Here is a 25,597-nt window from a genome sequence, read left to right as displayed (position 1 = left end):
GAAACACCAACAGTGTTAACACTGTTTTCCACATTCTGTAGGCTTTATCAGTTTTCTTCTCCCTGTTATTACAACTGACATGAGGTAGCTCTCAGCTAAACATGAAGTTAGTATTTTTTGCTCCTAGCTTTATTTCTTATGTTATTGTTATCTCAAACTTCTATGAAATGTAAATAATCTTCAGCTATAAAAGAAAGTTTACTGGGAAAAAGGGCTTATAACTTGGCTTTTTGCTTTTTCATATTTTACATTTCAAGATTCAGCCACAGATTTTTTTCCTTTTTTTTTTTTCACCCTCCTCCTTTTCCCTTTCATGCCTTAATCTATTTTCTCCTTTTGTTCAACTATATATGTATTCCATATTGAGAGATTCATAGCATAAAAGATGTCTTTTAATTTTAGAGTTGTTTCTGTATAATTACCTGGGCAAATGATGTTCTACTATCACTTTTTATTGACATAATTACTGATTAAGGAAAGCAACTAAATTATGTCAAGTTCAATGAGTTAGATCCATGACACAACAATTTAGACGTAAAGAACTGCAAATTGTTATCTAATTTTTTAAAAAGCCTCTGAACCTTCCTACCTTAACTACCATTCCATCCCACTCTGAAACACATGATTTCTTAGTAGAGAAAACTAAAATTTTAAGAAGAAAATAATGGGTAAAAATCAAATCACTTTTTGGTAATTCCTAAGAGTACCAGTTTAGATGTACATGCATATTGCCATAACAAGCCAAAATCTAACAGAAGGAAAAATGGAGTGGAAAGGTGGGTTTCCTCATTTTATAAACCAGAAGAAAGCAGAGGCTGTGTCTGACTTGTGTGATACATAGTTAAGTAGATGTTCAGCAATGACAGCCTGGCTATCAGGGTGCCCTCACAGGGTCATTGTGAGCATTCTTTATATGAAACGATGAGTAGAAGAGTACTCAGTACCAAACAAATAGTAAGTGTAAAATAAATACCTTTTCTGTGGTATCGCCTGTTTCTTGCTTGGTGATCAAAGTATCAATCATTGGTCTTTTCGAGATTAAAAGTAATTTTTAAAAATGCTCCATGAACTAGCTTAGACAGGATACAAAGATTTTTTTTTAGACCCCACTTGTTTTGCAATATGGAAAAGTTTTCAGCTTTCTGAAGCCCTCAAAATCTTCCAAGTAAGTAGGGCTCTGATGGTCCAGATCACAGATGTCATTAATCACTCTATTTCTGTCAAATTGTGGTCAAACTATACCATTGTAAGCTGTTCTTGACACCTGTAGTGTTCTATTTAGGCCTCTTAGCATGTAAGTTGATAAACTGACAATTAAAAATTACGACTTAAGAGCATTCTGGAAATTCAAATAAAGAGAAGTAATCTACATTCTTTTTCTGATTTTATTATTGATTATAAGAAATAACTTTATGTCTATTTATTTGAACATTATAAACTGGTTAGCAGAGAAAAAATGAAATTGATGGATTGCATTAGTTAGTAATGTTTAATATTTGGAATGTTTTAGAATCATGTTACTCATATTGTATGCTATTCTTCAAAAGTGCATCCTCTTAAAGATATTTTGGAAGAGTATTAACAGTTTATTGTTAATGCAGAATAAATAGTAAAGCGAATGATGGTAGATATAGAGTTGAATGTAAATATTAAGACACAGGGCTTAAGGAAGTGTTAGGCGTCCTGTGGAAACACACAAATGTATCTTTTAGATGACTAACTGTTGATAAACTTTGACATGAAATTTTTTAAATAGTTTCAGGTGTACAAAACAATATAATAGTTAGACATTTATACCCCTCATAAAGTGGTAACATGGATATTTAACGAGAAGAAAATTTATAAATATTTTTACAAGTCTGTATTTTCCTTATAAACATACTTAGAAAAATTGGAAGAAGAAATGGAAACAATACTTTAAAAAATTTTTTTAGCATTAAGAATGTTAGACTCCATCACATATACCTACTGGAGTTGAAACGCTATTTCATGCTATTCCAGTGATGTCTGTGAGTATTTTGGCAGGCAGATTGTGTCCTGAAGGTGCATGAGAAGTTGTATGAGCTCAATTTTTAACACTTACCTCTGAGCACTGAAAAATCTGAGTTATGGTCTATACAGCAGCTTGCTAGAAATATATTAAAGACCCACTAAAGATTCTGTGAATTGTTTTGCTAAAAGCTTTGTTGTTTGCCACTGTTGCTAATATGCTGGGAAGATAATTACAACAAAATAACATAGAAAAAGGAATTTCCATGGCCCCTGGTGTTTTCCTTAGAAAGGCAGGTAATATGATGTTCTACTGCCTTCTACTTATAGAGAAAGACTGGGGCAGACAGACTGGGATAAAAATATAATCTAGGAAAAGTTATACCCAAACCTGACATTTTGCTCGTTATTTCGGTGGCTAGGATTTAAGCATTACTAAATGATTCTCTTGTTTACATAAACTTTTTTCAGTTGTGACCAGTGAAGCCCTTTCTAAAGAATCTAGAAATTATTCAGAGAAAACGTATTTTCTCAATAATAAATTAATAAGAATTTGATAATTGTCCTATGCTGAGGATAAAACATGATTTGTTTGCTTTCTGGACGTGGGAGGTTAGTATTGGTAGAAGAGAAAAAACTGAAGGGACCGAATGGAAGTGTAAGAGCAGTTCCCACCTGTTGAGGCTAAAGCAATTTCCCCCTGAGAAAACAACTCTTCATATTAGCCATGGCTGAGAGAATTGAAAAAAAAAGATGTCTAAAGTTCAGTTTAAGGTTGTTTCCATTCCTGATTCTGCTGCAGTTTCCTGACATTATCCTTAATCAACAGCCTAACATAAGTGTACTTTGAAAAATGAAAGGGGAGAAGCCAAGAAGGCAAAAGGAATGAAGAATTTAATGAGAGCCATAATCTGGGATAAGGAGGCATAAGATGTCCCGTTTCATCATTTTACCCCCATTAAAAAACAAAACTCAACTGAATAAATTTTAAAGATTTTATTGGCTTTATTCAATGATTCAGGAATCAGGGCAGCAACTAATCAAGCAGATAGAAAAGCATTCCAAAGAGCTATCCATGGCAAGAGACTTTTCTAGGCAGAAGGGAGCAGAGGCAAGGAAGTTATACTAGACAAAAAGTGGACTGGTGATGGCAAGATTACTTTCCTTTAGGGGATGGCATGGGTAGATCAGGCTGATGACCTAATTAGTGCTGAGCAGACAATTCCTGATTGACTGGTTTAAGATTCCATTTCTGGGAGAGCTGAAATTGTAATCCAGTTAAGTCTTGTTTTGGGGCTTGGTGATGTGGGGCTTAGCATAAGCAACTCCATTTTGGACTCGTTGGCTTGTTTTTAACATCCCTAAAAGTCTAAGAGAGAGAACTGGATTTACCACAGTCCTTGGTCCAGGACTGTAGCCATTTCAAGTAGACATTAATGTAAAGGCTTATCTCCGAAGTATAGTAAAAATAAGGCACACTTTGTTTTGTTTGTTTGATTGTAAGTCAGTCTGTTAAGTAGTTTATAGGTGAGTTTCTTGGACTGCTTACCTAATTTGTAAACTGAATTGAGTATTTATTTAAGTTTTTATTTCTACAACAACCTATTTTTATTTTATCTCAGTGTCTCTAACATATTTTCATTAATATGTTTTTAACATTTAAGGGAAGATGAAGTTTAAGGAAATTTAAGAAGATATTATTTCTTATAAATGTATGTTTGTTCATACTTATTTGAGAGGTATATTTATTAATCTACTCATTTATACATCTACTTTTATACAAAGTGGATAAGACAATTATCATTGTTAAGGACTGTATCTCTACATCTTTCTTCTAGAGGTTTTCCTGTTTTGTTTTTTCCTTTCTTCTCTTTTAATGAGTAAATAACAAAAAATAAATGAATGAAGTCATAAAATTAATTTCCAGAAGGGTATTAAGAAGAATGTAAATCCAAAATTCCAATACTGAGAAGCAACCACTATTAATACTGGACAGACCTAACTTCACATAAGCCCTCTGGTGTGCTGGGTCTGGCTTGTACTGACTTACAAGAACTAACTGTGAGTGTTTTTTCCCATTTCTGCATTCAGGATGTTACATTGGTAGATTGAAAAATCAGCCCTGGCGGGAGTACTTACATCATGGCTATAGGCTTCATTCCAGGGCTTTGTTGTATTTTGGCTGTTGTTGTTTTGAAAGCCAATTATTAAACATTTATAAGCACACACACAGCACACATACTTATCATATAAACAGATATGGAAAGACAGATAGGCATTTTCATATAGAGACAGACAAAAAATACGCCAGGGTTTACATACTATTTTAAATTTAAATAATTATTTAAATAATTTTAATTTATTATATATAATATTAAATAATAATAATTTAAATTTATTCAATTTAAAATTATTCTTAAAGAAGAAAAAGAAATAGAAATGAAACTAAAGGAATTGCTAAACTTTATTGACATTTTCTAGTTTGGTTGGTGGGAAGACGTGCTATTCCAGACTGTATGTAACCCACAGGAAATGCTTATCCTCTGGGGAAGGGGAGGAGAGAGAGTTCTTCCAGTAATCTGTCCTGAGTGTTCTAGCCACCTTGGTCCCTGGATTTTTCAACTCCACCTTTTTATCTCAGGGAGTTCTGCCTGGGTTCCCATTCTCTGCTCTGCAGCCTCAAAACTCTCTCAAAGCAGTAAGCTGGGGCAGGCAATTGTAGGACTCACCTCATTTTACCCATCTCTCAATGATGACTGTCCTTATTGCCTGAAGTCCAGTGTATTTCAAACTATTGTTTCAATCTATTCTGTCCATTATTTGTTTTTGTCAGGCGGGAGAGTAAATTCAGTCTCTGTTATTCTATCATGGCTAGAAGCAGGAGTTCCAACTTGATATTGATGCAAATAGAAGATTCTTTTCAAATTGTGTTGATACTGTAAGTGGTTTAGCATTACTTCTCAATTGCTTCATTAATTCTCTACCTTCTAAAAAAAATAGTTGAGACATTAAATAAAATATTAGATGGCGAAGTCTTGATAAAATGAAAGGTGCCAACTAAATATTGGTAATTTTCAGAAAATGATTTGTAGGTTTGTGATATGCATCAGTTCTGCTTTTAGAATAGGCCATGATATCTGCATTTGTCCTTTTTAAGTCTAAAGCTAAATACTGTAATGTTCCTACTGCTTTTGTACTGGCATTCATGGAGTATACAATCTTATATGTTCTATTAGGGCCACAATAATGCATGTCTTACTCATAATGTATATTCATTATCAAGCATAGTGTTTAGTACAGAGAAGACACAATAAATATTGTTGAATTAATGTACAGGTTCAAGAGCTGTATATTAGTGAATTCATATACAGTTTTGAGAACACTTATCACAATTGAATTTTTTAAAATTATTATTGGGGAATTTGGGGAATATTGGGGAACAGTGCACCTGTCCAGGGCCCATCAGCTCCAAGTCATTGTCCCTCAATCCAGCCATGGAGGGCGCAGCCCAACCCTAAGTCCAGCTGCCGTCTCCAATCTTTAGTTGCATGGGATGCAGCCCACCATTTCATGGAGGGAATCGAACCGGCAACCCTGTTGTTCAGAGCTCACCCTCCAACCAACTGAGCCATCCGGTTGACCCACAATTAAAATTCTTGAACATATACTTTTAATATTGTTTAAAGAGCGCTACATTAATGTTAACTAAGTCTTTTTTCTTTAGAAATGTAAGCCTTTAATGAAATTTATCCATCTCTGGGAATTATGCAAGAACTAATTAACATCACTTTTATATACATTACAGATTGTGTTCGCTCACTTGTATGTTTATGTATTGAGCAAACATATTTTTATATTATGCAAATAGTTTTTTGCCATAATAAATCACACTGTTAAATGATTTAAACTGTTGTGTAAAACACTTAGCACATAAAAAATAATACTGTTAATAAGAATAATATATGTTCTCCTTTACCGGGTATCATAAAAAATTGATACAATCTCAAAAAAATTGAGATAATTGCCTTATCAGTTTTTCAGATAATGGGAATTTTCCATAAATAGTATTAATATTTTACAAATAATTACTTATTTACCTTATAATTTTTAAAAATAAATTCCATAAGTCTTTCTTCTTAAATAGAGCAAGATTATGTTTAAATTTATCTAATAATTCCAGTATCAACCCATGAATCATCAAGTACTATTTTATGGCTATAATATATTAATATCTTTTGAAGTCTATGTGAAGTTGATGGTCTCTACATGAAATTTTTCCTACTTTCTGTGCCTTTATAAATATGTCAGTGTTTTTACAGTTTTCCTCTCTCCTTCACTCTGAGGCTTCCAAATGGCCCTTTTCACTTTTGTAGTGATTCTGTCATCTTCAAATAAACTTCCCCATTTTTCTAATAAAGCGTGGACTTCATAATAAAGGCTTCACTGTAGGCTTTTTAACTTAGAAGCATGTCTTCTTTTTCATCCTGCTTCTGGTTCTTAAATTAAAATTGTTCTTTGACATTTTACATTTTATCATCACTGTCACATCTAGAAGAAAAATCACATATATAAACCATATCCAAGCATAGGATGATAAAGTTTACATCCGAAAAGACCAAAATACCCCTAAAGGTATGTGATGGCCTTTTAGCTTTAGAGGACTGTGCATAATATATAATCCCCAAGTGAGCAATGTTTTTTTCAAATCCTTCACTTTTTGATCTGTGATATAACTTAACGAACTCCAATATATCCTTAACATTAGGCTCAAACAGCTTGTCTTCTTGGAAGCCATTTCTAACCCTTCAGATAGAAACGAAAATTTCTTCTAAAATTTATCTCTAGAACCTATGTTTCATATATTTGTTTACATATGTATTTTGCTTTTTAGACTGTAATTTTCCTGATGACAAATAGAGTGATTTAAGTGTTAATATGTAAAAGCTCAATGAATGTGTTTTGAATAGGTGAATTTTCCTTTCAACAATTATCAAAATTACACGATGTTTTGTGAATTCTATGGAATTAATTTAAACAAATAATATATAAGGCACTGTAAATATGTAGCTAAATATATAGCTAAATATGTAGAAAAAGAGATAAGATGGTGTAACGCAGGAGCTTCACTCCTGGCAGGCTCTTGGATTCGGTAAGGCTGAAAAAAGACAAAGGAGCCATAGGTAAAAGGTTCATACTACACGTACACTCTCTAGGCAGCTGGTCCAGACACAGGAAACAGCATCCGTGCTCTCTGGAGCAGCCACGACAGTTTTACAGCATACTGAACAAAAGTGGCTTACCGCCAGCTGGTTATATAATGGAGGCTTTGGGGGCGGGGAACAAGTGTCCAAGTGGTGTGCCCATGCATGGGTTACAAGCTCAGCCAGTACTTTTCCACATGAGGCCAAGAGCCTGGCTCTACTGTTTACTGGCCCTGTCCCAACGGATAGTATAGTAAGCAAATAACTGTGGTATTCGATTAGTTCAGGTAGTATAAAATATGCTTTTGTAACAAGTAAATCCTAAATTCTCAGTGGTTTACTGCAGTAGGATTTTATTTCTCATTCATTTACATCTGAGGTGGGTCTAGCAACTTTACAGGGTGACTACTCCAAATCATTACCCAAGGTTCTGTGCTTTTTCCATCATGTGTTTCAGCTGACTTGGAGGTCTTGCCTACAAAAATGGATGAAAGAAAGAGAAAACATGAAATAGCACAAAAATCTTTTCAGAATGTGGTTTGGAAGAGACATTTGTCACTTGTCATGTTCATTTGGCCAAAACTCATCTTGTTACTCTCTCTAGATACAGGGGCTCAGAAATGCCTTCTTGTACTGATTAGTATAATGTATTGTCTTTAGCTAAGTTGCCAAGTAAAATAAGTGGTAAGACAATTTGTACAGGCAACTTAAAGAAGAATAGTTTACTGTACAATTCTTTCAATTTTATTCTTATCACTACACTCCAAAGTATTTTCTCCATGTATCATTAAACTACAAGTATAGAAAGCTCTTTTGAGGTGAGGAAGCATATCATAATGATCACATACCTCTTAGCACTGCTGAGCTCTTATTCCATTCACCTTTGGATAAATTGCTGTTTATAAATATTGTATTGGCACCAGCATGATGCATCTATTAAATATTGATTTAGTAAGAGGTATGCAGTAGAGTTTACCTTGTAATTATTTTACTTTTTAGGAAGTACCGATAGGACTATTCTTTCAACAAAACAAAACAAAACAAAACAAAACAAAAAAACACCGAAAATAAAACAAAAAAACTCAACATTTCATTAGTTTAATAAGGTTTATTGGAATAACTTTTTATGCTACTCTTCCTAGCGAACAGACATGTTCTGTGTATATATGAGGCACACACGCAAAAACATACAAATGGACACAAGCCTACACAAAAATAAACAGTGATCCTAATACAGTTCTAATCTTTGATAACATAATGTTTGATTATATAAATTAACATTAGTGATTGTAGCACAGACCTAATATTTGAATTTATGCCTTCAGAAATATTGAAATATTTTTATTCCCAAAAATAGTTTTAGGTCATTTATGCTTAAATTCTAATTTCATATTTGATAAATAAATTTGATATCTAACGTATAATTTGATAATTCTACTGCTGCTCAGAGAATGTATTTTTAACATTCAATATTTTATGCCTCAAAAAATTAGTAATTTTTCATTCTGAATATAACTGTAAGAAGTACTACAAGGGAAACATAGAATAAAAGCACATAGGATTGTGTCTCCATATTTTACAAATGAGGAAACTGCTTACAACTGGCTAAGATTAGTCAACAACTCAAGGATTGAGTCAATAATTTAAGAATTATAAATAAAACTGTATAGACTTGTATTCAGACACACTTGAATTTAAGTTTTGGTTCTGTTGCTTAATTTCTATATGACAATATATGTTACTTAATCTTCCTAACTTTCAGTCTTTTATTTTTAAAATAGGGACAATACTACATTAATTTCAGAGTTGCTGTGATGATTAAATGAAATAACAAATGTAAAGTAGCTAATATGTAACTCAATAAAATTCTAGTTATTAGTAACAAATTTCTGTTTCTCTGATGAGAATAATAATACATTTTATTTTTAACTTGAGGACTTAAATCATTTTCAGACAAAGAAAGTATAGGAAGTTTTGCTTATATTTTTTTCCTTTGCCTATCATTATTAGTAAATTGAGTTTTGGCAAGAAGGTTTTCTATTAATATAATTTCTTGAAATTTGAAAATTATAGTAAGATATGTCATCTGAACACATGTTATAATTGAGCGCATCAAAGAACAGAAAATTGAAAGTATTGTTGAATTTAGAAATTTCCTGAAAATTGAAAGTATTGTTGAATTTAGAAATTTCCTAAGTGTTGTTAGAAAACTACTGTCAAGAAGACAGTTTATTTTAGGCCTGTTACTATGACCTGAAATTTTCACCAACAATTCATGGCTCTTGCATCACAACAATGCACCAGCTCACACGGCATTGTGTGTGAGGGAGTTTTTAGCCAGTAAACAAATAACTGAATTAGAACACCCTCCCTTCTCACCTGATCTGGCTCCTAGTGACTTCTTTCTTTACCTGAAAATAAAGGAAATATTGAAAGGAAGACATTTTGATAACATTCAGGACATCAAGAGTGATATGACGAGAACTCTGATGGCCATTCCAGAAAGAGTTCCAAAATTGCTTTGAAGAGTTGACTAGGCACTGGCATCAGTGCATAGCTTCCCAAGGGGAGTACTTCGAAGGTGACTATAGTGATATTCAGCAATGAGGTGTGTAGCACTTTTTCTAGGATGGTTTCTCGACCTTAATTGTCAGACCTAATGTGTGTGTACTTGGACAAGTAAATGTAAGTGTTCAGAAAGTAAACAGAAAGCAGTCCAATTTCTGAAGGATGCAGTGGAGCGCATGCATTCATACAGAGCTAAATCATGATATGAAGGAAATTTAGTTAAAATTCAGAAGTTAAAAATAAGCTTTCAGCTCTTCACCATTAAGTATGTTAGCTATGTTCTTGTCATATATGGCCTTTATTTTGTTGAGGTATGCTGAAATTTGTTCGCTAAATTTTTCTATATTCATCAGGGTTATTGGCCTATAATTTTTGTTTGTTTTTTTAGTATATTTGTCTGAATTTTTTGTGCCAATGTTGGTCTTGGGAAATGAACAGGAGCTTTTCCTGCTCGTCAATTTTCAGGAATAGTTTGCGAAGAATAGGTATTAATTTTTTTAAGTGTTTGGGTAAAATTCTCCTATGAAGCCATTTGGTACTGAACTTATGTTTGTTGGGAGTTTTTTGATTACCGATTCAATTTTATTAGCAGTTATCAGTCTGCTCATATTTTCTGTTCCTTCCCCATTCAGCCTTGGAAGACTGTAAGTTTCTTGGAATTTATCCATTCCTTCCAGATTGTCTACTTTGTTGGATATAATTTTTCATAGTATTTCCTTATAATCTTTTGTATTTCTCTGGTGTCGGCTTGTCACTTCTCTTTCATTTCTGGTTTTATTTACATGGGATCTTTCTCTTTTTTTCTTGATAAGTCTGGATAAAAGTTTATCAATTTTGTTTTTCTTTTTAAAGAACCAGATCTTGATTTTATTTATTTTTTTCTATTGGATTTTTACTCTATTTCATTTATTTCTACTCTGGTCTTTATTATATCCTTCCTTATACTCTGGGCTTTGTTTGTTCTTTCTTTTTTTTCTAGTCCCTTCAAGTGTAAGGTAAAGTTGTTTATTTGAGATATTCTCTTGTTATTTGAGGTAGGCCTACATTTCTATGAATTTTCCTCTTAGACATGCTATTATTGTGTCCCACAGATTTGGGTCATTGTGTTTTTATTTTCGTTTGTCTTAGGGTATCTTTTGATTTATTCTTTGATCTTATTGTTAACCCATTCATGGTTTAGTAGTGTGTTATTTAGCCTCCACTTATTAGTTTTTTTTTCCAGTTTTATTCTAGTAATTGATTTCTAGTTTTATGCTATTGTAATTGGAGGAGATTCTTGATGTGATTTCAATCTTCTTAAATTTATTGGTATTGGTTTTGTGGCCTAACGTGGTCTATTCTGGAAAATGTTCCAGGTGCACTTGAAAAGTATATTCTGCTGCTTCTGGGGTAAATGTCCTAAAAATATCAGTTAAGTTCATCTGATCTAATGTATCATAAGGGCAGTTTCCTTTTTGATTTTCTGTCTGGATGATCTATCCATTGATGTCAGTATGGTGTTAAAGTCCCCTACTATTGTATTACTGTTGATCTTTCCCTTTATGTCTGTCAATATTTGCTTATATATATTTATGTGCTCCAACATTGAATGCAAGATATTTACAAGAGTTATATTGATCCTTTTATCATTAGGAAATTAAATGCCCTTCTCATTTCTATTTGCATAAAATGTCTTCATCCATTTACTTTCAGTTTATGCGTGTCTTTTGATTTGAAGTGGGTATCTTGTAAGCAGCATACCTATGGGTCTTGATTTTTATTCATTCAACAACCCTATGTCTTTTTTTTTTTTTTTTTTTAAGATTTTATTGGGGAAGGGGAACAGGACTTATTGGGGAAGAGGAACAGGACTTATTGGGGAAGAGTATGTATTTCCAGGACTTTTTTCCAAGTCAAGTTGTTGTCCTTTCAATCTTAGTTGTGGAGGGTGCCATTCAGCTTTAAGTTGTCCTTTCAGTCTTAGTTGTAGAGGGCACAGCTCAGCTCCAGGTCCAGTTGCCGTTGTTAGTTGCAGGGGGCACAGCCCACCATCCCTTGTGGGAGTCGAACCGGCAACCTTGTGGTTGAGAGGATGCATTCCAACCAACTGAGCCATCCAGGAGCTCAGCAGCAGCTCAGCTCAAGGTTCAGTCTTAGTTGCTGGGGGTGTTGCCCACCACCCCTTGCAGGACTCAAGGAATTGAACTGGCAACCTTGTGGTTGAGAGCCCACTGGCCCATGTGGGAATCGAACTGGCAGCCTTCAGAATCAGGAGCATGGAGCTCTAACTGCGTGAGCCACCGGGCCTGCCCAAACCTATGTCTTTTGATTGGAGCATTTAGTCCACTTACATTTAAAGTAATTATTGATAGCTATGTAGTTGTTACCATTTTATTAATTGTTTTCTAATTGTTTTGTAGTTCTTCTCTGTTCCTTTTTTAATCTCTTGCTCTCTTCTCTTTATTTTTTGTATATCTCTTATAGATTTTTGGTTTGTGGTTATCATTTACTTCCTAAACACCAAGCTATGTTTGTAACAGTCTATTTTAAGTTGATGGTCACATAAGTTTGAACACATTCTAAAATTACTACAATTTTACTCACCACTTCCACATTTATATATTTTTCATTACTTTTTACTTCTTTTGTATGTGTTTGTGTGTATCCCTTAATTTATTGTAATTACACATGATCTTTATACTTTTGTCTTTTCACCTTTGTACTAGCTTTATAGTTGGATAGCCCACTGCTTTTACTGTTTGTCTTTGTCAATGAGGTTTTTTTTTTTTTTCTTTCCTTTATTTTTTTTATTTTATTTTCTACTTGAAGAAGTCCTTTAGCATTTCTTGTAATACTGGTTTAACTTTTTCTTGTCTGGGAAACTCTTTATCTCTCCTTCAATTCTAAATGATTGCCTTGCTGGGTAGATTAATCTTGGTTGTAATTCCTTGCTTTTCCTCACTTTCACTATTTTGTACCAATTTTTTCTGACCTGCAAAGTTCCTGTTGAGAAATTAGCTGACAGTCTCATGAGAGCTCCCGTGTACATAATTAACAGTTTTTTTCTTGCTACTTTTAAGATACTCTCTTTGCTTTAACCTTTGACATTTTAATTATGTGTTTTGGTGTGGGCCTCTGGTTTATCTTTTTTGGGACTCTGCACTTTCTGGACTTGTATGTCTATTTCCTTTGTCAGGTTAAGGAAGCTTTCCATCATTATTTCTTCAAATATGTTTTCAATTCCTTGCACTCTCTCTCCTCCTTCTGGGACCCTGTGTTGTAAATATTGGTACACTTGATGATGTCTCATAGGTCTCTTAAATTATTCTCATTTTTTTGTTACCTTTTTTTCTTTTCGCTTTTCTGATTGGGTATTTTCTGTTACCTTGTCTTCCAGATTACTGCTTCAGTCTTCTACTTCATCTAACCTGTTTTTGAGTCCATCTATTATATTTTTCATTGCAGTTAATGCATTCTTTATATCTGACTGGTTCTTTTTTTATGATTTCTATGCCTTTGTTGAGGTTCTCAGTGAGTTCATCTGTTCTTCCCTTAATTTCATTGAGCATCCTTATAACCAGTGTTTTGAACTCTGTACTGGGTAGATTGATTGTCTCCATTTCGTTTAGTTCTTTTTCTGGAATTTTGTCCTATTCTTTCATTTAGAACCTGTTTATTTTTCTCCTCGTTTTGGTGGACATCCTGTGTTTGTTTCTATGTGTTAGGTAGATCTGGTACATCTTCCAGTCTTCACAGAGTGGCCTTATGTAATAGGTGTCCTGTGAGATCCAGTGGCACAGTCTCCCTGTTTACCTGAGCAAGATGCTCCAGGGTTGTCCCTTGTATGTATCGTGTGTGCCCTGATACTGTAGTTGACCTTTGATTGCTGTTGGCACATCAGTGGGTGGGATTGACCTTCAATCTGGCTGGCTGTGAGAGCTAACCTTGACTGCAGTGGACGAGTTGTTATGTGGGAGCTGACCCTATGGAGCAGGAGTCACTTTAATAGGGTTGTGGTGCCAGCTGAGTCTGCCCATCAGGGTGTCATTTGTGCAGCTGGTTGGGTGGTGTTCTGGTGTGGACTGAAGCCACCCACCAAGTGTGTTGGTTCTGGAACCTCTTAGGAGGGGCTCCAGTGCAGAACAATGTCAGCTGCCATTTGTGCCTGGCTTGAGTCTGCCAGGTGAGAGCTACAAAATTCTCTGTGGCTGATTGCCACTTGTGCTGGGCTTGGAGGCACTCAGGGCAGGCTATGCTGTGAACCGAGGCCAGCTGTCACTAGTGCCAGGCTTGGGATACTTTGGTGGACAGCACGATGCGAGCTGAAGCCAGCCACGACTTGTGCCAGGCTTGTGGTTGCTTAATTGAAGTTATGTTGCAAACCAACACTGGATGTAGCTTATGCCAGATTTAGTTTGGTCCACCTTAGGGAGTTACACTGCAAGTTGATACCAGTTGCACTTTTGCTTGGCTGTGAGTTGCTTAGAAAGAGGCACAGGACACACTGAGGCTAGCCACTGCTTGTTTGGGTTTTGTGGACCTTTGATATATTTTAGGAAAGTCCACAGCATGAGCTGAGGATGTCCACTTGTGTGGAAAAGCTTCTGAAGCCTCTTGGGCTAGGCATAGGAGTTGGGTGGGGTGGAGTCTCAGGGAATCATCACAGCTGGGCAAACGGTGTTAACCAGGTTAACGGAGAGCTCTGATTTGTGCCTGCCTATGCCTACTGGCTGGGTTGGAGAAAAGCTCAACAAAGCAGCAATGGCACCTGCCAGCACTTCCATCCCTAGAAGGAATTGCCCCTCCAGCTCTCACCCTGAAGCTATTCAGTCCAGTTCCTCCCTGTATGTCCTAGGTGCTTTTAGAGCTGCTGACCCTGCATTGGAATGCAGAGTGAGTGAATTTTCGAGCCAGTGAATTTGTGAGTGAATGAGTTCATGCTGGGGCCCCTCAAGAGGAATGCCTGGGACTCCAGCAGCACTCCATCTCATACGGATGCAATCCCTACTGGTTTTTACAGCCAGATGATATGGGGACGCCTCTTCCCAGCACTGATGAGTTGGCCTTGAGATCCTAATTTAGGACTGAGACCTTTCAATCCTCAGGGGAGCTCTGCAGTTAAGATATCCCTCCTGATTTTTAATTGCCACATTGTGGATATGGGACTTGCTTGTACCACATCTCTAGCCTTCCTGCCTGTCTCATGGTGGCTTCTTCTTTGTATCCTTAGTTATAGGACTTTTGTTCAGCTAGTCTTCATATGATTTTCAATGATGGTGGTTCTATAATTTAGTTGTAATTTTGATATGGTTGTAGGAAGAGACGTGTACAACATTTGCTTACTCCACCATTTACAAGAAGTCCTTACAATGTATTCTGAATTGACAAGAAGAATATAAACTTTTTTTAGTACAATTCTAATTTTGAAACTTTTGAATAACATAAGATTCACTTGCTAGGATATTCCCAAATCCTCAGGCCTTTGGGGTTTCCCTTCTGATAATTATGTAATAGAATGTTAGATTTGAACTAATTTGGTTTTATTTTCAGAAAACCCCAAGACAATTTTGTAGGACCACCATGCAGACTTGTAAAGAAGGGTAGCAAGGAACATTTATCATAAGGCTGAGGAAATTAAAAGGCCCTGAATTAGAAATTAGAAGAGGATTGAGAGGGAAGGGTCTTGGAGTGTGGGAGTGCTTGCCCCTCAACTCACGCTTAGAAAAGGAACTAAAGGAGACATGCAGAGAGTTTAATATATGTACCTAACATTTTGGAGAATATAGTGGACTTGTGTCTGCCTTACACTCAAGACATCTAAAGTGCCCAGACCTGGCTGGATGATTTGTTTCACTGATAGTGAAGCAACAGAGAGTTGGTGGCATTTGCCAACTTACACTCCTAGAGTCTTTTCAGACAGAAGATGCATGAGTGTGAACTGTGGGCCAGGGATGATTGACTCATTTGAGTGAGGGTTAACTGAGGCTCTACAGCAGAGTGAACTGTAGGAGTTCTTAAGGCTGAGGAAAGAGCCAGGAGCAGCCAGAGATGAATTTCCTCACATGAAGAGAAGTAGATGAGAGATCTACAGCAATAGTTTAGTGAGTCTGAAGAGCCCAGGAATGTGCCCACAAAAATAATGTTACTGAAACGGGTCTGTGGGCTCATTGCCCGTCATACACAGGGAAGCTGAGTCTGAGGCAAGAAGTTTTTCACAGAGAAAAGGGTTTATTTGTGAGGCAGCCAGACAAGGAGACCAGAGATAAGGCTCAAATCGGTCTCCCCGATATGGGTGAGGGAAAAGCTTTTAAGAGGGAGGGAGTGAGATAGTAAATCTTATAAGACATTGTTTTGTTAACTTCTGATTGGGTTAGATTAAGGTGCCAGGCCAAGTGCAAATTATTAGGCACCCCTCGCTTCTCAATACTGTCCACAAGGACTGGGTTTGTGTACAAAGGTTAGAAGAAATTCCTTTCCGGCTGTCCATCGGCATCAGTGTGGTTCTTTTGTTGGAATATGGGAGCTCATCAAATTCATTTTCATTAAAGCCCACATATCATTTTTTGCGCAACCAATTTGCAAGGTATGAAGAAAAGAGTTAAGCAGTCCTGAAAAGCCTGCTTGCAACGTTGGCCCTTGGTTAGTTTCCAGGCTGACGAAAGAGCCAGCAGAGATGAATTTCCTCATATGAAGAGAAGTAGATGAGAACCCCACAGCAATAGATTAGTGTCCCTGAAGTGCCCAGGAAACTGCCCACAAAAGTAATGTTACCAAACCGGGTCTGTGGGCTCAATGCTGGTTGTACACAGGGAAGCCAAAATCTGAGGCAAGAGGTTTTTCACAGAGAAAAGGGTTTATTTGTGAGGCAGCCAGAAAAGGAAACCAGAGAAACTAAATCATAAACAGTCCCCTATGTTGATACAAAGTTTCTTTACATGACAAGAGTGACTCACCTTGTCTAATCTGTGTATACAAACAACATAACATGCCAACCCCCTACTTTCCATCTGGAATTCTGATACATGCTAGGAAGAAGGTGCCCACGTGACCACTCTCTAATTAAAAACCTTGAGCATTGACTCTCTAATCAGCTTCCCTGGTGGACAACACTTCACATATGTTGTCAAAGTCATTGCTGGAAGAATTAAGCACGTCCTGCATGACTCCACTGAGAGGATTTTTGAAAGCACTCGTGCCTGGTTTCCTGCAGATTTTACTTTGTGTGCCTTTTATTTGCTGATTTTGGTTTGTAGCCTTTTGCTATCACAAACGTTTAGCTTTCAATGTGTCCTGGTAGCTTGGTGTCCTAGTAAGTCCTAGTAAGTCATCAAACCTGACAGTGTTGGGAACCTCTGACATACAGAGTGTGTTGAAATGTCTATGTTAAGATACAAAGATTTTAAATAAAAATATTTATTGAATGCATATATACTACGTGAATGGAATTATGCTCAGTGAAACCAAGACAAGTAGTCTAGACCTATTTTAAGAAATTCACAGTATGGTGTCTATGTTTCCACACAGAAGTGTATAAAAAAAATATTCAATTAACTGAGTCAAAGCAGAATAAGGAAAATTCAAGAAGCTTATTTCAATGGGAGTTTTGAAGAAGTAGACACCTCATCTTGTTCAAATTATCAGGAAAGCTAGAGACATGTGAGTTAGCCTTTAAGGAACAGGTAGGTTTTGGCAGGTTATGTTATCTGGAGTCATAAGGAGGGGAGTTTTGGAAGGTTTCCCTTCTAAACTTTCTCTTGAAACTTTGCAAAGTGATAGAAGGTATTATAAAGAAGTGAAGTACAGAGTATATTGAAATAAAATAGAATAAGTGTTACTTATGGGACAAAGTGGAACTTTCAAATACTCTTGTTTAATAATCCTAGTAATTTGAATGTTTTATTTATAGCTCACTTCCATGCAAAGCTTATGGATTATTATAGAAGGCCCATCAAAATTATATAGCTTTTTAAAAGTATCTCTCTTAAACTCAGGCATAGAATTGACATTCTACTGGTTTCTAATTATGCTTTTTCTTCTCTGCCTCTCCTTTGTTCAGGTCCATAATGAATGAGAATTGGAACTCAAATTCTTCAGAAAACTGGCATCACAGTTGGAGTGTCAATGACACAAAGCATTATCTGTACTCAGATATCAATATTACCTATGTAAACTACTATCTTCACCAGGCTCAAGTGGCGGCAATCTTCATTATTTCCTACTTTCTGATCTTCTTCCTGTGCATGGTGGGAAATACAGTGGTTTGCTTTATTGTGATGAGGAACAAACATATGCACACAGTCACTAATCTCTTCATCTTGAACCTGGCAATAAGTGATTTACTAGTTGGCATATTCTGTATGCCTATCACACTGCTAGACAACATTATAGCAGGTATGTTGACTTGTGTGCAGTGCAAAGATAATATGAGAACATGTCCCATCTCCCTGTAGTCACGGCAGGGTCATCCATTCATTCACAAATTTTTTTTTTTTTAATTTTTTTTTTAAGATTAAATTTATTGGGGTGACAATTGTTAGTAAAATTACATAGATTTCAGGTGTACAATTCTGTATTACATCATCTATAAATCCCATTGTGTGTTCATCACCCAGAGTCAGTTCTCCTTCCATCACCATATATTCGATCCCCCTTACCCTCATCTCCCACCCCCCACCCCCCGCCCCCCTTACAAATTTTTATGGAGTTTAAAGACCTGCTCCAGGTACCTGTCCTCATGAGGTCTATAGTCTAAAGGAGGAGAAAGACTATAAACTAATACTGGGGGTGCCAAAAAAAAAAAATATATATATATATATATAAGTGGACACTTTGGTCAATGTTGCTCATGCAGTAGTTTGCCATGATCAGAAGTGTCTGGACACTGATGGTAACCACTTTGAACACCTCTTGTAATTGAAGAAGTCAAGCGTGACTTGTATTCATCTTTTGTTATTGATATATATTGAATATTACAATTTTAATAGTTTTTTCCTTTCTTAAAATGTGTATACATTTTTTTGGCACCCTCTGTATATAAGAGGTCAGAGAATGAAAAGAGTTATGGAGAAAAATAAAGCAGTGACAGAGATGAGGGGTGGATGCTGTTATTTTTATAGTGTTCACTGAAGGTCATCAGTGAAGGGGATCTGTATTTCCAAAGACTATGAATTTGCTTAGTGCAGTTCAGAACACACATAATATGGTAGAAATATTACTGAAGATATTACGGATTGTAAAGTTCAAAGAACTAGGAAGTTTGGTTTCAATTGATGCAGTGTTTTCAATCTAACATAAATAGATATTTAGGCCCTGTTGTAGTTAACTGGGGAGATTTCTAACAGTTTTTGATGGAAGATGGAGCAGCAGTCCCAATGATTTCTTAAAAAGTGGTAGTTTCATCAGTGGTAACTCACATATGCAACAATAAGTAATGATGAGTAACTTTTGAGTACTAGTCATAGAGTACTTTTGGGCCCATATTACTACTTCTTTTGCACTACATTGTGTACTTTGAAACTGCAAGAACAGTGTGTCTCCAGCTCCCTGTAGTTTTGTTACATAGGACCTGCTTAAAAAATATTTTTTGCGTTAATGAATAGTACTCAAATATTCATATTCCAAATCTATAACAAAAAAAAAATAAAACAATAACAACATACCAAAAATATTTACAGCAGCATGAGCCATGCAATCATTCTTATCTTTTACAGCGCTCAACATCAATTTACAGAAGAATAAGAGGTTTCTCTATAAAATTTACCTGTTTCCTTCCTTTGTCTGGAGTGAGAGCCAGGGAGAGTTTAAAATGCCTATTCTATCACCATGTACTCAAAGCGTCTGTGTCTTTGTTATGTTTATCATTAAAAAAACAATATTTATTGAGGATGTACATTTTCAAAATACTGTGCTAGGTAAAAAAGAAAGTGAAAGAATTGAGAAAAATCATCATTATCATTCTCAAGAAACCTGTTTCACGAATAAGAAGTGTTCTCAATAGTTCCCATGTAAATATTTATAATTAAATTATCATTTAAAACATTTTCATATATATTACTCTTTATTATCTCTGCTTCCCATTCTCAGGAGGCAGCCATGTTCAGCATTCTTTACCTTTTTTTGGTAATCACTATCATATTTCTAAGTAACATATTTTCATTATAATGTATTACTTTTGAACTGTAGAGATGTAATTTAGTTTTCATAATCCTCTTTTACCACAGGAGGTAGTGTTCCTCACCACACTCCACTGAAACAACAGCATTAGGACAAGAGAACGCAAATCCATAGAAACTGAATGTCAGATACTATTGAATGTGAAGTTGAGAAAACAACAGGAGTGGCTGAAATTCTGTATAAATGCAATCACACACATTTATACAGAACCACAAATACACATTCACACACATATATGTTCACAATCTCTACCTCCTCTATTCTCTCGATATAATGATATAATTTTTGGTTAAATCAAAATTCAGAGTATACGAGGCCAGACAATTAAGTTTGGGAACTCATTCTAGAAAAAGTGCTACATACCTCATTGCTGAATATCAATCACTACAGTCACTTTCGAAGTACTCCCCTTGGGAAGCTATGCACTGATGCCAGCACCTAGTCCACCCTTCAAAGCAATTTTGGAACTCTTTGCTGGAATGGCCATCAGAGCTGTCGTCGTATTACCCTTGATGTCCTGAATGTCATCAAAATGTCTTCCTTTCAATATTTCTTTTATTTTCAGGTAAAGAAAGAAGTCATTGGGGGCCAGATCAGGTGAGTGGGGAGGGTGTTCCAATATGGTTATTTGTTTACTGGCTAAAAACTCCCTCACAGACAGTGCTGTGTGAGCTGGTACATTGTCTTGATGCAAGAGCCATGAATTGTTGGAGAAAGGTTCAAGTAGTCTAACTTTTTCACGCAACCTTTTTAGCACTTTCAAATAGTAAACTTGGTTGACTGTTTGTCCAGTTGGTATAAATTCATAATGAATTATCTCTCTGATAGCAAAAAAATGTTAGCAAGATCATTGCAACAAGTTCGCGAACTTAATTGTCAGATCTCATACATTCTATTATTACATGTATCTTATCCCTGCTGAGCCAAATAGAGTGCTATGATAGCAATTTTTCTTTTATAAAATGTTTTTTTTGGTTTTGTTTTCTTGGATTTAATAAGGGCATCGTATTTTGATTTGCTTAGTTTTGTCTGTGTACCTATCAGTAATGTATCCTCATATTGTCTACCAGTAGTGTTGATTTCTTGTCAATACCTTCAAACATAACAAATAACCTGTAAATTGCATATTATTCCTGGAGAGTGCTCTCAGTAGTCCTCTTCCCATCCAGACACAGTGCTCTCCAGGCAGGGAGCTCAGCTACTACTCTGGGATGTCACTTCACTGAGACCCTAACAATCTCTTCACCTCTCTCAATTCCCTGTTTTCTGGATGCCATTTCTTTTTTCTCAGTTTATTTCTCTGTTAATTTCCAGTGAAAGTGCATTGATATGAAAATGTTTGAGGTCTTGTAGGTCTGCAAATATCTTTATTCCGCTCTCACACTTGATTAGTTAGCTGTATAAAGTATTCTAGGCTAGACATTTTTTTCCCCTCAAAGTATTTGAAGAGATTACTCTATTATTACTACTGAGAAGCCAGGTATTACCGCTGAAAAATCTAATGTCATTTGACTCTTGCTTCTTTTACTCCTGATTTCTATTTTGTCTTAAGACAAAATTTCTACTTTTGTCTTAAGCTCTTAGGGCTTCTATTTATCCCATGTTCTAAATTTCAGGCAGTTATGCCTTCAAGTGTGTTTTTATTTTCACTTGCTAGGTGCTTTTCATAAAAATATGAATGCCCTGTAATCCTGGGGAATTTTCTTACAGAGTTTGTTTCTGTTTTCCTTTCTTCAACTCACATTAATCAGATATTGGAGATTTTGAGTTGCCTTCACCCCCCTTTTTTCATCTTGTTTCTTTCATTTTTCTGTTTCTTATTATACTTTCAAAGATTTTCTTAACTTTCTTTTCCAGACTTTATGATGAGTTAATTTCTATTATTGTACGTTACATTCTTTGAGCTATTTTTATATTCTGTATTTTCCTTATACTATTATGCACATGTTTCATGCATAAAATGTGTTATATGAAGGTGTGACAATTTCTGAAAGTGTTGCAATGATGTTGCTAACCTGTTTTGATATCACAGGGATTATTCGTTATGCATTTGTACCAACAGGACAAACAGTTAATCAAATGTACTATTTGGAAGTGCTGAAAAGGTTGCATGAAAAAGTTAGACTACCTGAACCTTTCTCCAACAATTCATGGCTCTTGCATCACAACAATGCACCAGCTCACACAGCACTGCTGTGAGGGAATGTTTAGCCAGTAAACAAATAACCGTATTGGAACATCCTCCCTATTTACCTGATCTGGTCCCCAGTGACTTCTTTCTTTACCTGAAGATAAAGGAAATATTGAAAGGAAGACATTTTGATGACATTCAGGACATCAAGGGTAATACAACGACCACTCTGATGGCCATTCCAGCAGAGTTCCAAAATTTCTTTGAAGGGTGGACTAGGCGCTGACATCAGTGCATATCTTCCCAAAGGGAGTACTTCGAAGGTGACTGTATGATTGATATTCAGCAATGAGGTATGTAGCACTTTTTCTAGGATGAATTCATGAACTTAATTGTCAGAGGTTATTATTAATAATTTTTATTTGCTTTTTCATTGATCATCTACCAGATTCATATTGGTTTTCTCAGAAATTTCTGTCTTCCTGTTTGTTTTAGACTCTTCTTTCATATTTGAGGTTTTCCTGGTGTCAACTGCTACTTAGCTCTTGTGTTTCAGAATGAGACACTGTGTGGTTGCCTTGAACCTCTGCATGCCTGTGGATTGAGGTTAGGACCACTAACAGCTTCATTAGTCTGGACCATTCATTGGGAAATCCACAACTGTTACAATCTGCATGTCACTATTTTTGGGAAGATCACTCCCGAGTAAGAAATTCTCTGATTTGACATAAGGATATAAGGCTGGCTGTTGCATTCCAGACTGAGTGGGCCAGCGGTATTGGTATTGCATGTAGAATGTATACTTTTATTTAATTCTTCTACCTCTTGATGACATCCACTCCCCATGCACCTTGTGACTAAGAATCTGGAGCCACTGTGCTTCCACCTCCTTAGAGGGTGTCCTCCTTTCTTCTACCCACCTGGGGAAAAGCCATCTGATTGCGTTTATACATAATTCAGCCAATCGTGTTATTTTCCCAACTTTATTGTCAGTAGTATCTGGCACCCCAATTTCTATGCTTTTTTTTTTTTTGGTCCTAGTACTGTCATTTCAGTGGAGTTTGGTGAGGGAGATGAGATAAATCATGTGCTTATTCTTCCGTTTTCAACCAATGGCTATACATGTTTTTTTGCATTTTTTTTGTTGAAAAATAATACTATAACAAACAAATGCATTTTAGGATAGGGAAGACATGCTCTCTTTTGGTTTATTCAGTAGAGTCATTTAAGCACCTATTTCAAAATGGTCTGGATGGGTGGTAAAAATGTGTTCTTTTTAAAAGATATATTTGGATTACTTAGGTTATTAGGAATATTTTTAGTTAGGTAAGAATATTTTAAAAAATAAATTACAGAATTTTTTTTAAGAGATAAATTTTTAAAAATCTGAGAAATAGGTAGCATTCATCTTTTGGAAAACTAGAATATTTGCTAGTGGGAGAAGAATGTTACTTTCCTATAATAGATGGGTGCTTAGAATATCAAACTGCTATAATAATTTTGCTAATTTTTTAATAATCATTCTGGTAAGTGAGGTTCAGTTAAGAAGGACTTCAGATAGACTATTTTTGTTCATGTCAAGTGCTCTTTGTTCTCAAAGTATGTCTTAGCTCATGCTGCAGTGTCAAAATACCACAGACTGGGTGCGTAAATGGCAGACATTGATTTTTTTTCACCATTCTGGAGGCTAGAAGTCCAAGATCAGTGTGCCAGCATGGTCAAGTTCTTGATGATGGTACTTTTCCTGGTTTGTACATAGCCACTCTCCTGCTGTGTGTTCACATGACCTTTCCTTGGTGCATTCATGTGTGTGTGTGTGGGAGAGAGAGAGAGAGAGAGAGAGAGAACTTTCTCTTCCTCATTTTATAAACCCATTGTACAGGTACCAAATCATGGCCTCATCTAAACCTAATTATTTCCCAAAGGCTGCATCTCCATTTACCATCACATTGGGGATTAAGGCTGCAATATATAAATTGGGGGTGAGCACAAATATTCATTGCATAACAAAGTACCTCTATGGTAATTTGTCTGATTACATTACATATAAATAAATATTAACTTTATTCTACTTGTGACTCCTGATTCCTCATAATTTATGAGGTACTTTTCCAAATTCAAATACTGATTTTCTTCCTGTTTTATTCATTTAAAGGGCACTATTGTATAAGGGTTAGTTGCCTGGACTGTGGAACCATACTTTTAGGATTCAAATCCTTAATATGCTGCTAACTAGCTATGGGAAAGACATGTGATATCTGTGTGTTACCTAGTCTATTACATGAGGAGAATAATAAAGCCTTCAAAAGCCTAGTGTGGAGATTAGATATGTTAATAGACACAAAGCACTTATGATAGTGCCTAGAATGTTGTAATTACTATATAATTTTGATATTATTATTATTATTATTATTGTTATTATTATTATTCGTGTAGTGAAAAACAGAGCTCTGGAAATAATGAAAATAATGGGAAACATTGATTGTTACCTGAATATCATTTCGGAAAGTTGTATGAATCTTGATTTCATGCCTTTCTGTTTATATTTTCAGTGAAATGAAAAAAAAAAACATTTTCAAAGACTAACTTCCTTTTCTCTCTTTTTTTCCCCCCAGGATGGCCGTTTGGAAGCACAATGTGCAAAATCAGTGGATTGGTCCAAGGAATATCAGTCGCGTCTTCTGTCTTTACTTTGGTTGCAATAGCAGTGGATAGGTAAGTCAGCACCAAAATCTAAATCCAGAAAGAAATGGGCATGTCTTCAGTTAATCCACCTAACCAGAGAAAAATGTATAATCTACTAAATTGGAGCAATATCTGCCAAAATTTTTGTATCCATGCTACCTACCTCTTTAAGAGAAAGATACATCTATAAATCTACATCTATATCCATATTTATCTATATACCTGAGGTGCCAAAAAATGTATACAAGTGTACATTTTGGTCAACGATGCTCAAGCAGTAGTTTGCCATAATCAGAAGTGTCTGGATGCTGATGGTAACCACTTTGAGCACCTCTTGTAATTACAGAAGTCAAACGTGACTTGTATTCATCTTTTGTTATTGGTATATATTGAGTATTACAATTTTAATACAGTTTTCCTTTCTTACAATGTGTACGCTTTTTTTGGCACCCCCTGTGTATATGAAGGTCTTCCCTATACCATCCCACTGGAAGTTAGATTTTCAACATAAGGATTTTGGGGGCACTCAAACATGCAGACCACAGCAGTATAATTTACTATTTTCACACCAGATTCTTGAATTTTCCAATGGTGGAAATGTAAATGTGCTGAAATGTATCTGAAATTTAATCCATATTCTAAGATAAAATTCATTAATACATTCATTTATAAACATTGTTAATCTGTGCCTGGTACTAGGCTGGGTTGTGTAACATCTAAACACATACGTGCTCATATATATACGTATAGACATACACACACACACACGCACACACACACATACACACACTAAAGCTTCAGGAATAAGAAAAGAAACCTAAATGTCCATATTTTAAAATTAAATAATTAAAGATAATACATGTCTTCATTC

The 25,597-nt window shown here is 35.7% G+C and overlaps 1 protein-coding gene across 1 annotated transcript in view; it reads left to right on the top strand.

Annotated features, from left to right (window-relative positions):
• The window catches only part of NPFFR2 (neuropeptide FF receptor 2), a 56,128-nt gene that overhangs the window by 23,834 nt on the left and 6,697 nt on the right, over positions 1-25,597 (top strand). The window contains exons 2-3 of the mRNA XM_074324474.1: positions 17,794-18,128; positions 24,657-24,756. Of these exons, the coding sequence (XP_074180575.1) occupies positions 17,801-18,128; positions 24,657-24,756 (428 nt within the window). The 5' untranslated portion in view covers positions 17,794-17,800. The remainder of the gene's footprint in view (positions 1-17,793; positions 18,129-24,656; positions 24,757-25,597) is intronic.

The sequence above is a fragment of the Rhinolophus sinicus genome, linkage group LG02 (assembly GCF_036562045.2).
Source record: "Rhinolophus sinicus isolate RSC01 linkage group LG02, ASM3656204v1, whole genome shotgun sequence".
Taxonomy (NCBI): Eukaryota; Metazoa; Chordata; class Mammalia; order Chiroptera; family Rhinolophidae; genus Rhinolophus; species Rhinolophus sinicus.
The sequence above is the reverse complement of the archived record's forward strand: the minus strand, read 5'-3'. Positions and strand labels throughout refer to the sequence as shown.